Source organism: Neodiprion virginianus, chromosome 6 (assembly GCF_021901495.1).
Source record: "Neodiprion virginianus isolate iyNeoVirg1 chromosome 6, iyNeoVirg1.1, whole genome shotgun sequence".
NCBI classification, from domain to species: Eukaryota; Metazoa; Arthropoda; class Insecta; order Hymenoptera; family Diprionidae; genus Neodiprion; species Neodiprion virginianus.
In genome coordinates, this window is record NC_060882.1 from 12,147,690 (window position 1) to 12,164,697 (window position 17,008).

Sequence of the window (17,008 nt, forward strand, 5' to 3'; positions counted from 1 at the left end):
TGTCCATCATTATATTTGTCCATTTTATTTTATTTAAATTGATTTATTGGCACAATGAATTTATAATTTTATTAAAAAAAATGTATATATCTGTCTAGTCTTATTTAAACATATTTTTGACTTGATGTTATGGACCAGAGGATTTTAACGATGATTTAACCTCAAAAGTAAATATTTTGTAATTTTGTTTAGTTTGTTATTTCTGAATTTGTAACTTACATGTATCATGTCTATTGTTTTATGCAACTTAATTTTAAAGTTTATGTACATCTGTTACAGCTTGCCTGATGAAGTTGGAAAATAAATAAAACCAACGAAACGTTGCAAATTTTGATAAATTGAATCTGATCAATTCTGTCCAAGTTCCCAAGAAAATTTATTATTCATTACATTTAACATGGATGAGAACCAAGATTTGGATTTCTTAGGAACTTTCGACTCCAATTTTGACAAGGATTCCCCCTGTCAAGTATTTGCTGTGAATTACGAATCACCCTGCATAGCAAGTGCAGATTTGGCAGGATTCTTGTGAATGATATCTATAATTGCATAACAGTTTGCAGTATAAAACACTTACCATCGCAACAAACGATTCGTTCGTTGACGCGTCAAATTAAACCTTTTTTCGGTTCAGCCGTGGGACGTAACTTATCCATTGTTGCACTCACAAGATTATTTTTGTTTGTAACAAATATATGTATACACACTGGCCGCGTGAAAATTTGTACGTGATTAGAACTTGTGACACGGCAAATTACCAAAACACTCGCGTTTACTTCGTTCGGCGTGAAAAGTGGATGTGGACGGTACGCGAGGAAATGCAGAAGTGACGGCCGCGCGGATAGTGGGGACAGTGGCGCGTGAGGGATAGTACTTGGAATCCGAAGAAGTTGATTCCTACGAGAATTCCAAATTTCTGTGAAATATTATAGGATTGTGCCGGACTTTGATGTACAGCAGTAACACATACCCTGACTTTTCGTAGGCCGTATACGATGCAGAAACCAACCCAAAACTCGCTAGCTTATCCTTAGCGTATACCATCTACGAGAAGTCACGGTATGTAGTTTTATAACGATTTCCACCTAATGAGTAACTTTCAGGTAGTTCGTCTGATGTAAAAAAAATTTTGGTAGCATCATTCAGAACTAGGCGTAATTGACAAATGAAACGAAGCAAATAAAGTATGAAACCCTTATTTGTTGAGAATTAAAAACAGAAAAAATTGGCAAGCAAATATTCATCAGAGTTTTAACAAGGATCGGCCCTGTAAAATATTTGCAACGAATCTTGAACCATTGTATGCGGTAATTGTATGTATGTACGGTGACATAGATTTTTTGCGGGATGTATTTCTACTATTGTTAAACACATCCGGTTCAGAAACAATTTCACGTATATAATAGGGTAATCTTTAAAACAGGTTTGGACGATTGTCAACCGGCCCCCTCCCCCGCCCCTAAATTTGCTGTAAATAAATAAATAATGGCCTGTTCAAGAGCACAACTTTTTATCACAACCCTAAACCCTCACGCCTATACTTGCGTGTTTTCTGCAATTTCGGTATTAATTTTACTGCCGCATCTAATCTTTCGGTCAATAATCTGTAAGTATGACAATTTTGCGGACATCGATACTACTATTAGATGAGGATATCCGGAGCTTATATGGGGCATTTTATGTCAATTATTCGCCATTTATATCTGCCTTTTCGACGAACAGAAATTAATGGATAGGTATTTTCGTTTCTGTTAATGATTTTCTATCAAATCGATGAAAAAAGGCAGATTTAAGTGGTGCGTACTCGATGTAGAATGCCCCAAAACCCTTCAATAAAATGAAAAAGAAAAATTTTTTTTGCGGAACTACGACTCAAAACGAGGAAAAAAACAGTATGTTATTTTAATATCGGGTTTTGGAAAAGCCATGAGCATTAAAAAAAAAAAATTCTGCGAAATTTTGATAAATTTAAGATGTTTGGATGGGTTGAGACAAACATCTAAAATATTTCAGAAAGACTGCTTTTGGCAGGTACAAGAAAGTGTAAAATTTTCGATAGAATCGAAATTGGTCGGGGTCACGGGTTGGTCGGTTTCGCATGGAATGCCTCGTTCACATACAGTCGGGCTACGTGCGATTACGAATAGTTACCGCGATTGTCAACTGATGTTACAATTTCCAAACGATGCCTTATGATATGCACCAATTTCAAAATCTAGCGGTTATTCTGAGTGAGTTGTACATTTTTTCGTATCCACCTAAAAGCCTATGCTCTCGTCGGCACTGCAGATTGGTGCTTTAGCAGAAACATAGGACGTGTGCGTATTACCATGTCGTTTTACCATCTGGTACCACTTCGGTCGACTACAGCGCTTCTGGAGGTTCAACGTTGAACTAAATTACAGACTTCTCATGCATCAGAACGGGCGCCTGTCACCTGAAAATCGCCCGCACAAATCGTGCCATATTTACAGAAAACTGACTGGTACTATAGGTTTTCCCGGAATACGTGTGTGTTTTTGTACGTCGGTATCTCCCTGGCAAAAGTGAAAGAAATTCTGATATTGTACAAACGGTGAATATTCAACAAGTCGCTAGCCCGATCGGCCATGTTTGACGCGACGTGATTTTATTGAGTTCATCATTATTTTTATTGGACGTTATCAGTGATCTGCGATAGTAGTGACGGAGATACAGACGTACAATTTTATTCAAGCTATATTTTAAAAATTTTCCCAGTCAGATTCATACCCCCGTTTTATCAGGATTTGTGCGGGCGATTTCCCCGCTTCTGACGACACGAAATATATATAGGACATGCCAGGTCAGCAGCACCTTAAATCCTCTGGACCGTATATTCTTCCCCACACTCTTGCAGCTACCTTATACTTTGTATCATTTTCTTATCATCACCTTGCTGCCTTTGTTCTCATACTAGATCAGCAGAATGCTACCGCCACTGCTAAACCGCAGCTGGCTATTCCCTTGCATCCTTCCTCCTATATATTCACTCTGAAGTTACGTTTTATTCAGCCAACATCTAAATTCACCTGTCTTCCCTTTTTTCTCTTACGCAACTTCTCATTGTACTCTGCATATCAATCACAGTGAAACAATTATGTAAACAATTATGCAACTCCTTAGTATGATTTCCTCTCATTTCCTCCCATTTTCTGTATGCGTGCGTAGTCGATGGCTTACTTGCCCAGAACATGCCGTAATAGTATCACCGCTGGGTGTGAATGTGGTCATCGATAGCTGTTTGTCGTGAACACAATCATCCACCTGTTGTAATCAGGATCCTGAGATCCTTCCGACTACTAATAATTTATTTAGGTAGTTCGTTTGTTGAATTAATGGTTAAAACCAAGTCGTATAAAAAGTGAAGTTTATTATGTTACAATGAAATGAATTTGGTTCTAAAGAGCTTACAGAGGCTTTTACTTATAATCAGGCTAAATCTCTAAATAACGCGTCTCGCTACGGTCTCGATGTTCTGACGCCGAACTCATCGTCTGCCTGCCTTTTATGAACCATTTAGGAGGTCAGTGCTACGTCCGTGCATTCATATGTATTTTGCCACGTGAGAGAGTATTGCTCTGCTTTGTCGCGTTAGCGCATTTCTGGATATTTCCACACCTTGATATTCGAATTGCAACACATCCCAAAACACAGCTCATAAATTTTTCTGTAAATTAATCCAATTCCTAAGTATACGAATTTATATATTTAAACAATAATGAGCTTTATATTTTTTTTCAGGTGTCTGGACAGCGACAATCTTCGCAGTGAAAACTTTGTTTTACGTGTGCGTCACTACATTCACACTACCAGCCATTTCAATGTAAAACAGCTTGGGAACAATTTAAGAGAGTCTTTACTTCTCTGCTGATGATAATGAAGTTGGTGACGGTAGTGATGATATCCTCGGTGTAATGAAGATCGATTATAACTAGTCACTTTGCACCATTGGCTATATGTGAGCTTAAAAAAAACAGAATGCACCATCTTACAGATAGTTATGGGCCTGGTCCTCAAGAAAGAGTACATCAATTGCATAGATCAAGTCTTATTGAAAAAATCCCATATGACACTTATTTCACCCAAATGCCAGACTGTTGCGCAAATACAGAGATGCTAGATCCATATCCTAGACCATCGAGTGGATTCACTGCTTATCCGGATGATATCTACTCACAGGTATGAACTATACTACATCCCAATTATACTTTAAGCGCATATGATACTCTTTTTTCATCCAAGGCTATCAAATTTCATATTACGTCATTATCCATCAGCTGATGAACGGAACTTGTCTAAATTTCAGAAGGGCTTGCTCTTTTATTACAAAATTAGGAAATTTAATTCATATGTGGAAAATTTGGATAAAAATGTATGTTTTTTTTGCCTCGTGCTGTTATTTTCGCAATTACTAGATGTTTGGGATAATGAAGTGTATGGCCACGAGACTACTTAGTATTTAGGAAATGATAAGGAGTGAAAGAAGTTATCGTAGGACTATTTTCTGGCAATATTGGGAACGGTAAAGGAAAACTACGCTTGATGAAAATTTCCGATATTAATTAATGACAATTAGCCCGGTGTCTTTCACCAAGGCTGTCCATAGTGACTGTGAGTAATGCCGCAGCTAAAATTGCCACTTTGTATTGCGGGGACCACGTAAACCAAATGCTCAGCTGAGCGCCCTTTATGCACAAAATTATTGTAAATTGTAATTTCATTTTCGTGTTCCTAATATCGCAGGAAACCAGTGCCAGGACGGTTTATTTTACTTCACATCATGGAGTCTTTTGGCGATAGACTTCATTACCTCAAACATCCGAAAATGAGAAAAATAGTAACAGTTGGCAAATAACGACACATTTTTAAGGCTTTTCACCAGATATTTTTGAATTTCCTCAGTGGAACCATGAAAGAGCAATGTCCTGTCGAAGATAGTACAAATACCTGTAAATTGAGCTAACGTTATGAATTTTCAATTTCCTCCCGTTAATATTGGTCGATCGTTTTATGTTTCCTAAAACATTGTTCAAAACCAGTTTTTCTTTTATTTCAGTTTTTTTTTTATCAAGTAAGCAGAATATCATTTAATAACTACGTACAACCAGTCTATACTATCGAGAAACAACTTTTCATTGCGTTGACTTGGAAGCTTGAATTTTTTACACATTCAAGAAACCATAGATCTTAGTATTCAATATCAATTTGAACTTGATACTTCTATCCGTTCCAGAGAAAATGAGTGTTGACGGACAGATAGACAAATAGGCACAGAGACATACAGATAAAGAAATAATCTTATAGCGTTCCGATTTTTCCTTTTGAGATACGGAACCCTCAAAATGAATTATAGTCAAGCGCGGTTGTGTGTCGCTGTGTTCCTCGGTCGTCCCAATCAGTCATATTCGTGATCGACTCACAGACTCATAGAGATAGGCTGCACGATCTGTCCACCGATAGTCCGGGAGTTAACGACAGATTTCATTGCACCATTTCCGCAAGCTTCATTTTTTTTGTATGAGTTATATTTGTAACGTATAATATTAATCTGAACGTCTGCCAGCGCACCCCCGCGACAGGGGGTTACAGGAGGGTTACAATTGCAGCAAAAAATCGACAAAAAAAATTTATAGCCGCATACGCGAAACTGATTTTACGTATCAGTTGAAACATAAGAAGCTTAGAAATTATCGTCTGCCACCTAAATTCCGCAACAAAATTCGTCTGCCACCCACGCAAGTAAGCGCAAAAAAAATAGTAAAAAAATTTATGCCCGCAAGGATGAAATTGATTAAAATGCTTCTTTTTATATCAGCAAACACAAAAATAATAGTCTGCCACTAATAAGATACCGCGAAGGTCGTCTGCCAAGCTTATGAAGTTGCGTTCGGCATGCAGCGCGCGAGCACCGCGGCCGAGATCGCGGCTACGACGCTGCATCTTTATCGGCCTGAAAGACGATCGTTGTTATAAATTGTTCAACAGCTATCATGAAGTTGTTTTTTTATATTATGCATTTGTTTAATATAATTAATTTAATAAATTCTCGTGGATAGTTACGCTAGATCTTTTCCGTGAAAATGGAGGCTTAAATATAGTGATGAAATTCGCAAAAATTTTTAACATTATAAACTAAGCAATATAAATCTCTTTTATTACACCTCTCTACTCATCTCTGGGCAAGCTCGTTGGCCGTGAAACAAATAGTTCCGTAGGCGAAAGGTGGCTATAAAATTGGGACTATTTATACCTGCGGAAATATACTCGTGTAATTAAATATACTCGAAATAAGCTCGTGTAGCTATTTTTATGAAAAATTATAAAATAAATGAGGGCGACGAAATCTTCCGGACCAACGCAAAAAATGTCGATGGAGCAGTATTACCACCTTGAAAAGCTGAGCTGCAAAATCAATTGAAACGAACCGCATATATTGCACATCTTTGGAGGCATGCTTATCTTCCGCAACCGACGGAATTTTTACCCACTGATTATGGTTGGCAAGAATCAGAAGATAAACTTGTTTTCGTACGGTTCGAAGGAGATCAATTGCCGAAATCCATCGATGATGTAGCAATCAACTCTGAAGAAAATCAAGGTATTATACAAAAACATAGAAATTTATATAAAAATAATTATATAGCCATTAATAAATTATTATATTTACAGATAAAGAAACGAAGACAGAGCAAGACCAAGGTCAGTCAGATGAAGAAGACGATCCTGAAATCAATAACTCTGATATTGAGGATTCCAATATAATATTGGATGAAACGGATGATTCTATCGACCAATGTGATATGGATGAATGGTTATAAAATTACGGCTGTTAAACAAGACCAGCATCATTATACGTGTACATAATAAATATAGATTCTTGTACATAATAAAATAAAAATCAATAAATAATTATCTCCGAATGTCATTGTAAAACAGTAATATCTAATTTTTATCTTAAAGCATTTTATCAAATCAATATATTTTTAATTTTTAAACTAAAAGGTCTCTACCAGACTTTAAATTAATTCACTGAACAAACATTTGTATACATATAACATAAAAAAACAACTTTATGATAGCCGTTCAATAATTTATACTAATGATCGTCTTTCAGGCCGATAAAGAAGCAGCGTCGTAGCCGCGGTCTCGGCCGCGGTGCTCGCGCGCTGCATGCCGAACGCAACTTCATACGCTTGGCAGACGACCTTTGCGGTATCTTATTAGTGGCAGACTATTGTTTTTGTGTTTGCTGATATAAAAAGAAGCATTTTAATCAATTTCATCCTTGCGGGCATAAATTTTTTTACTATTTTTTTTGCGCTTACTTGTGTGGGTGGCAGACGAATTTTGTTGCGGAATTTAGGTGGCAGACGATAATTTCTAAGCTTCTTATGTTTCAACTGATACGTAAAATCAGTTTCGCGTATGCGGCTATAAATTTTTTTTGTCGATTTTTCGCTGCAATTGTAACCCTCCTGTAACCCCCTGTCGCGGGGGTGCGCCGGCAGATGTTCAAATTATTATTATACGTTACAAACATAACTCATACAAAAAAAATGAAGCTTGCGGAAATGACCCGGAAATTTTTGTCGTTAACTCCCGGACTACGAGCTCAAACCCTGAATAGAAAAAGAAAGAGAGAGAGAGAGAGAGAGAGAGAGAGAAAGAGAGGTAGGCAGATTGATTGAATGATTGATTGATCGATCGATTGATTTTGTTGATGAATTCTCTGTAGTCACAAGTAGGAGTAATATTAGAAACAATAGTGAACGAAATATTCAGTTCCTCAGGAGAAAAGAAAAAAGTGAGGGGTAACAATTGGTGGGGTTTTGTAAGTCCCAGGTTGGCCACATCTCTCCACAATTTAGTAGCATCCGCAATACCCGAAATTTTATTCAGATTATAATCATCTCTCCATAATTTCATATAATCTGAAAGTTCATCTCGATAATGCCGAAATATAACTAACCCTGGTAGGTTTCCTGAACGTTTTGCTTGTTCGTATAGAGAGTTCCGCATTTTGATGCAAGATTTTAAGTTTTAGTTAGCCACGGCACGCGTGGTTTGGTATTTTGTAACGGTGAGTAAATTTCGGTAGAAAGTACGATAGAATCTGACTGAAGAATTCGTAAGGATGTCAACATCGTCGGCAGTGTGGCAAAGATGAGAGTTAAAGGGATAGTGATCAGCCAATTCACTTGAGAGTCTCGAGGTATGCAGCAAGCTCAAAACGTTTATAATTTTGGTGAGATATCATGCGCTCTGCACACAGATTTGTATTTTCATCGTGATGATACATATCAAGGCATGGTTTACATGTCACCTTGCACCACAAGCTCCGAACCATGATTTGGGATTCATAAAAACACTGTACGATTATGAGTCGATCGACTCACAAATATCTAAAGTAACTGTGAAAAAATTCATCAATCACTTGTGGTACCTTAGCCCTGAAGCTATTGCTATGGCGTTTTTTGACGAGAGTTTGTCGATTGATTTGAAGCGGAGAATGGTTATCGAAGTGAATATGAGTCATTGGATGATCAAATGAGAGAAAGTTGTCCCAAACGACTCGAAATAAACCACAAGGAAGTGGTAAATCTCTTGAACAGACTTAGACCATTTCATCACTCCTCACTGTCTCATGTTTTTCGAAAGATTTGGGATTGCGTACCAATGTACGCAATTCCTTAACGTCGACCCTTCGGAGTGAAGAAAAGAGGAAACATTTCGACAAGATTTGGCGATAGTGACACAATTGAAAGTCGTGAATGATCCAGCAGAGTGGGCAGTACGACTAATTGACGAATATAATAATATTCTGACCAACAACGAGACTCAGAAACAATACATCCTCCAACTTGTGTCTGAACACCGGAAGCAATTTCCCGATGCAAGAAAAGGGACTGCGATGCGAGATTTTTTGTAAAATAATAAAAAATTTATATATTTCTTTGTTTATGAAAAAAAAAAAAAAATAATAAAATAGATGAATTAACCTTATTCGATTGTATTTGTAGCTGAAAAATTTCCTACAAAAAATATTCCATAAAACTCCACCGTAAATTCAGTTATTCACGAGATAATCATAAAATTTTAAAAAAATCAGGGGTTTGAGCTTCCATATAGTACGAATTTCGTCCTCCAAGAATGGAATTTGGGTCTAAAATCCGAGAGATTTTGTTGTTGTGTTGATACTCAATGGATTCACGCAGAGAAAATATTTTTAGAGCCATTGAGAAAATTGAAACAAAAAAAAATCGGAAATGTCTAAAATTTAAATGGGTTTTCAATGTTAGAAAGTTCACGGTTGAAGGCGCGGTATGTAATTGAAATTGAGGGCCGACATTTTGCACACTTTTTTATCTATTTATTTGGAACTTATCGAGAGGTTGAACGCGTCAAAATTCGTTTGCGCCCGTGCTTAAGGACCGCCTACAGTATATTCACGTCCAAATACGTCTTTCACAGCTAAGTTCTTTTTTTCACGCCTTTTAACCATTACACGATCACGAACCTTGGATGTTTTCAGCGTCACAATAAGCGATGTGTGTGACCTAGATTCTGTCGTCGGATTTCTTTGATCACTGGTCGTACTGGTAATTTTATTCACTATAGCGTGTATGTCTAGTACGTCGATCAACAAATGTGAGGAACCAAGTGCACGAAAAACTTTTTTTACTCTGCTCTCAGGTAAATCAGCGATGGGTATTTCTCCCACCGTGATTTCTGCGGGAGTTGGAACAGATTGAAGCTGCGATAAACGTTGAGATATTTCTCCAATAATATCAACATTTTGTACGCTAATGTTTCCACACGTGCTGTTATTGAATTTTCTTCTAAGGTAACGGTTTTATTGAGTAATTGAACTATTAGAAATAATTGAATTGTAATCAAATTAATTAGTTGGATAACGGATATGTTGCTCGATCAAAGCAAGGATTTTTGAATTGTGTCTAATTCATAATCAGCAAAGGCGCTTGTGTCACAAATATGGCTTATTAGAGCATGAATCATTAGTAGTAAAGATAAAAGAGTTCTGGAACGGCAAATGGCGACATAGTGACTGAGAAGGCCCGATTCCTGCCTTGCCGACAGTGGGTATGTTGCCCATGAGGGGGTAAGCTTTACCAACGATGGTGTTACCGTCGGAAGCGTTATCATAGATGGCGCCACCTGTATTTTTGTTCGATTTTACCGACAGGCATTTTGATAACGTGATTCTTGTGTTGTCAGACGAGCAGGCGTTTTGATTTTTTTGCCGTCGGATTAGCAGACATTTCAAATTTTTATAGTGAGATGGCACACATTTTACCGACGAAATTGTTACCGATAAGAGCGTTAATATACAGGGACAATCTCTAGAAACTATATAGTCAATGCGCATGCGCCAAATAATTCAATCTTATTGGTCGGTGATATCGCCCCGCGGCGATCCTTTCGTCTGCTGAGCAGGAGGCCAACGTACGCAAAATGAGACAAAACTCAAGAGCTGTAGATCTCTCGCGCGTAAAACTGCGGATTGAAGTTATGTTGTTGTTTATTTTTGAGTAGCGTGAATTTTCAAAGAAGAATAGTATCATTCAGCAATACCGTGGTCGATATCGGAAAATATTGAACCGACGCAATAAAAAATTCAACGGAAAAGCAAATATAAAATGATACAGAAATTGAATATTATTTATTGAAAGAAGACATCTGAAATTTGATGTAAAACGTCATTACCAGGTGGGAGTCTAAACAGAGGTAGGTAAATAAAAACAACGTTTATCGTAAACAGATTCTTTATTTACATCAAATTGAAGATGCGTCTCATTCACGACTTATGTTTTGTACATTTTATTGGGAAGTAGTTGCATCCAAAAATATCAAAAGCTCTTGTCTGATATTAATATCTTCCAACATTGTCAGGTATGAAATAATTCATAGTTAAAGTGGGACTTAAGTTGTCAGGCATGGGAGTATGTGAGTAAATTTCTAATTCCATGATCTCTGACTATGACAATATTTTCACATGGATTCAATCATAAAATTCGTTTTTTTTTCAGCAGGCTCGGAATTTAAACTTCGATTGACAGGAGGAAAATTATGCCCTACCTTATGATCAAAACGTTTCCGTGACAAGGATTCTGGTTTCTCGAGCGGTGCAATCATTACAACCATCAAACCTGGTTATTCCGTCAGACATCAGGTGCCAGAGTGAATTTCGTCAAGCCATCGTCACCTTCTTAACATCAGTTGAAGCAAAATTGAAGAGCGGGATACACTACAGATCATAGTGGCTGAACATCCCATCCTTTTGCTTCGATCGAGCCCATAGCGATAAGTATGTTACTCAGCTGTTGCTGCCAATTCATTCTACTGAGGAATCACTCTGTGCACGATTGTAATTCAAGCACTATCATTGACCAGCATTATTTTTCGAATTTTATACCATTCAATTTGGTACCTTATTCTGAAGCTTACTTTTACTTTTTTTGGCATTAAATTCAGATAAATAGTCTTTCAAGTACTCAGTTAAATTGTACGGTTGAATTTTGCTACACAAACTGAACCACTCCGAATCTAGAAATGTAAAATAACTTCAGTTAAAAATGTATTTAAAGTTAATCTTAGTCGACGGTGTCATCTGGCTAGCTAGTTGCAGTTATCACCCGTGCTTCGGTCTCGTGGAACCCCAGTTAAGTGTAAAGAATGCATTTACTTACCAGTACACGTTTCTTTGCAATTAATCACTTGGTCTGCTATAGGATTTACTCACTCGCTAACTCTTTTATTACAATGCAATTTATCGATAGCTTGAGACCAAATTCAATTTTACACTCTTTACGGGGTCCTACGCTAAGACTGAAAGCTTGTGAATCTCGATTTACCGTAATTATTTCTCCATTTCATATGAGCATTGTCTGGAACAAAAAAATCTTATCCTGAGATTGGAAATGGAACTTGAAACGCAGTAGTTATTCAGTGACACGAATTGAAAACGAAGTATTTTATAATGGTTTCTGCAACACAGAGACTCTTTCCAAATATCCATGTTACAAGGTGATGTTCGGAGGACTATAAACAAGATATTGTATCGCATTACATTATTTGGAAAAAAATCTTCATGAACTTCGTTGAAAACCAGATATTCATTCATTTTGATGGAACAAGGGACACGATCTTGAATCCTATAAGTCAATATCGTCGTTTTAATATTCTGACATTACTCTAAAACATGATTGTCCTTGAAGCAAATTGTGAAGTTAAGGCGCATTTTGAGAAAGTTGATTTTCAACTTGTGTCACAGGATATGATCTAAGTTCCTGAGTTCTAGGCTTCCGATTAGATTTTCTTTGTATCGAACCGCACTAACATGATATACAGAAATCATTTTAATAAATCTAATATTACTTGAACTTTCAATTTGAGTATTAGATTCCCTGCATTTATTTAATCAAACATCATTGACAATTTGCGCAATAAACTCTTATAATCATTGGAAAATTTTTAATAGTAGTAGCAATAATTTATTGATCGGAAAAAATACATTGACTATAGCTATCGACTATTTGTAAATTTTGTTGAACTATTTTCGAGAAAAAAAGATTCACAGTACTATTATAGATAGTGAGATATTTAAATCTCTCGAACACTCGGTTTAATGTCTTATTTTCGATAGTGTTAAAATTCAATATTACTGCCTGAAATCACAAGAGAGTGAGAAAGTTGCTCAGTTGCTTAAAAGTGGCTATGATCTTTGTCCGTGTGATAAATTGAATATGCAGATAACAGTGAATATTAGAGATATAATTATTTTGGCCGTATCACCTGTTCATAGAAAAAAATTTCATTTTTATTGCCAATGTATGAAATAATAAAAGTGATCAAATAAAGTGTTCCCACCTACCAGCTGCGTTTCTTCCAAGCACCCAATATTCAAACAGATTTCTCATTTCAGTCGAATAAAGCTAATTTTCAAAGAGTATTAGCATCAAGTTTCGACCGTTCTTTGAATAATCAACTTTCCGACTCAATAACAAGTGTTTTCCGAGTCACTATCTTGACTGTTTGTGATTCTAACCTCAAAAATTCGTATAAACTACATCGCCGCTAGAAACAGAGTTTGACGGCTGAAACTCGGAGTGGCCAGCCTGCCCGAGCAGCCGATAAAACTCGCGCATGCGCATTGACTGTATAGTTTCCATAGATTGTCCCGGTATATGCATGGCTAAATTGTATTGTTCAGTTTCAAATTACATATTAATTACTGTGCATTACTGTGCAAAATACTTTAAGGGGAGATATACACCTAGAAGCCGTAAAAAAAGGTTCTATTTTAAAAATGTTTCAAAGAAAAGTAATCATTTATTTTAGATCAGAGTTTTCATTATCTAAAAGTACATACATTCAAATATATGTCAAATTTTTTTTATGTATAAATATCAAAAAGATACAAGGATATCGTAGGATTCTTGGAGGTCCTTGAAAAAATCGGCGCACACGGTATCCACTGGCGTATCTTCAAAACTCATCTAAAAAAAAAAAAAAAAAAAGATTATTAAATAAGATACTATAATCTAGTACTTGTCATAGCCGATTTCAAAATTGTTGGTTTTTAACAAAATGGCGGCCATTTGTATATAGGTAACGATTTTCGGGCCTTAAACGTGTAATTACTTTGGCTATAAAATGAAGAGTAAGTAACGAAAAAAAAAAATCCTATGACAAATACTAGGTAATATTATATAGAATGACCACAAAAAATTTCAAAGCAATCGGTACATTGGTTTTTGAGAAATTTTGGGTACCGCTTTGAAAAACGTAGTTTTGAGAAAAACACGTTTGAAATTTTAGGAATTAAAAAATCATGAAATTTTAAACTTACATGGAATCATCAATACCAGGCCCATAGTGTAGGTCTTCTACAGTCGACGGAATTCCCATTGCATCTAAAGCTTGTTGCCGACGACGAATTCGACCTTCTTAGGGGGGGGAGCACTGTACAATTCTATCACAAAAGAAATCTAACGTTTCCAGTTCTCGGTTATAACTGCCTTATTTTTCGAAGAATTAATTTGCGATTTTCACCAAATATTCTAAGGACCTTAAACTTTCAGAAAATGTAAAAAAAAAAAATCGATTTTTTCAATTTTCTAGGTGTATATCTCCCCTTAACTTACCTGTACCATCGCTTGCACAATTACGTTTTGCAACTCTTCATTTATCACCAGTGCATTATCTTTCTTTTTATATAAGTTCAAGTTGTATATCTATTCGATTTCATTCCCCAGTGAGTTATTACAGCGCGCAACATTATCAACTGCAAATGTCATATGTCATGATCGGTGGAACTATTGTTTTTATCATGAATGATCGGTTATACGATACATTATTGCTGCTGTTGGAGACATGCAAAAAGTAGTGAAATCCAAATCAAAAACATCTGAAATGTAAAAAAAGCCGTCAAGTACCATAATTACATTATAATGAAAAACTTAACGTCAATCTTTTCCGTGAAATCAAGAAAAATGCTAAGCACGACCTCCCCGCACGTACAGGTCGTGAAGTCGGACCTCGCTTTTCGTGTAGTGATATCGAATTACTATTCCAAGAGCTACATACTTGGCGGGCACATACTTCTATTCTTTCTTCAAACTTTGTGGCTTCAACGAAATTGTACAAGCGATGACAATATTATTTGCACTGAATCGAATGATTGTAATAACGATCAAAATTATGTTCATAGTGATAATGCAATGTTTTTTGTATTATAATAATTGCTCGTGCGAATACCTTTATTCAATTTTTAAGGGCTTATTCATGTGGTGAAAATTAAATATTGAAGTAACACAATCTAGCATAACTTTGGTTTAGTTATAGAAATTAAAAATCCGTTCTAGTTCCTTAGTGTAACCCGTATCGGGCAAATTCGAGAACTGACTGGATATTATTCTGTAATATTTCTTATGATCATACATAACAAGTACACCTTTCAATATTGCCACTCTGGAGATAATAAGTTCTAATTTTCAATCTGCAGTGTCACTGAATACTTCGGGCCGAATGAAAATTGACTTTCCTATTGTTTTTTCAAAGTTTTGTGCTGCTATCAAAAATAATACGTCACTGTCTAGAAAAATGTAATTACAGAGGTGATTGGCAATGTTTCTCGCTTTAATATTTGCGACATACTATCAATGAATAATATCTACCTGTTACTTGAAAATGGAAAAATCGCTGCGTGCGAGTGCACGGACGCAATTGTCTGCGGCACCCAAAGGCCGCACGCACGCCGCGATTTTCCCTATCCCGATACACAACAAGTAGTTCAAAACAGCCGTTGACTGGAAAATGACTTGGAAAAGGACTTGAAAATGGAAAAATCGCTGTGTGCGTGCGGCCTTTGGGTGCCGCAGACAATTGCGTCCGTGCGCTCGCACGCAGTGATTTTTCCATTTTCAAGTAACAGGTAGATATTATTCATTGATAGTATGTCGCAAACATTAAAGCGAGAAACATTGACAATCACCTCTGTAATTACATTTTTCTAGACAGTGACGTATTATTTTTGATAGCAGCACAAAACTTTGAAAAAACAATAGGAAAGTCAATTTTCATTTGGCCCGTAGTATTTAGTGACACTGCAGATTGAAAATTAGTACTTATTATCTCCAGAGTCGCAATATTGATAGGTGTACTTGTTATGTACGCACGGACGCAATTGTCTGCGTCACCCAAAGGCCGCACGTACGCAGCGATTTTCCCTATCCCGATACACAACAAGCAGTTCAAAACAGCCGTTGACTCGAAGTATAAATAACAAAAGTCACGCTATCAATACTTTGTCTTATATCCTACTAAATACGCAAACATATTTTTTTAACGAAAAGATTCTCAATTTAAAGATGAGCCTTTCTCAATTGTGACAATTGTCAAATCCTTATGATGACATAGCAATTTCCAATCAGTTCGTGAATTTAAACCCGCTACAGGCTGTACTAACAAGGAAGGTCACCTTACTGTACGCCCCAACCTGGGTCAAAAGAATTGTATTTTATAGTTCACACCAAAGTATAAACCCTCACAAAAAATTAGTGGCCCACTCGCATATTTAAGGGGTGAAATTAATTCTCAAAAATCGGTGGTTTTTTCGTTTTTCGCTGATATCTTCGAAACAAAAATAGATGTGGCAAAAGTTTGAATAGAAAAGTTGTTCATTTTTTAGTGCTCTGCAATAATATGTAGTCGAAAATATGAAACAATTTTTTATTTTTTTTTATTTAAAAAAAGTGTTTTTTAATACATTTTTCGTCATTTGATCACTGAAAAAGTTCTTATTTCGTCTGGAAATTGAACAAGGTTGACAAATCCGTCGAACGGAATATGTTTATATTTATATATAGGTTTAGTAAATCCACATATGCTGTTTCACCCTTATCGTAAAATACTCATAAATCTTTTACATCTAGTTTAGTTTTGTGCATCCATTTTAGTACAGTAGATAGGATATGACAGTTCTAAATCAAAAAATACCCATGACATTGCTACCAGCGGTTAACATACATGACGTAACCAGTATACTTGCTCGATTTTGCTGTGTGACAAACGGCCATTTCGATTTTTGCTTAGTCGGATGAGCAGCCGTTTTGATTTTTTATCGTCAGGCAGTTTGATGATGTGATTTATTGCTTGGCCGGATGTATAGCCATTTTGATTTTTCATCGTCACCCGTAAACTTTCACGCTAATAGTTTGCCCCAGGGCGAAAAATAATATTTTCCACGTACTTCGAATACATTCTTTTGTGTTAATCGACCGGATGGCGACATCGCAATTAGATAGGCCGGGAATGTTGATGATGATTCGTCAACTTTCACTTTCCAGAATTTATTAGAGGGGAGAGTGTGGTTAGTCGGTATATAAATCGCGAGCTCATTCAACACGTTATATTGTTCTCAAAGTTTTCCTATTGTGCACTTCAGTATCCATAGAACGTCAAATTT

The 17,008-nt window shown here is 36.4% G+C and overlaps 1 protein-coding gene across 4 annotated transcripts in view; it reads left to right on the forward strand.

The window, feature by feature from the left end:
• LOC124307480 (dipeptidase 1-like) overlaps positions 1–17,008 on the forward strand; it is a 1,861,010-nt gene that overhangs the window by 181,869 nt on the left and 1,662,133 nt on the right. For all 4 annotated transcript variants that reach the window (XM_046769153.1, XM_046769154.1, XM_046769155.1 and 1 more), the window contains exon 2: positions 3,763–4,200. In XM_046769153.1, the coding sequence (XP_046625109.1) occupies positions 4,000–4,200 (201 nt within the window). In that variant the 5' untranslated portion in view covers positions 3,763–3,999. The remainder of the gene's footprint in view (positions 1–3,762; positions 4,201–17,008) is intronic.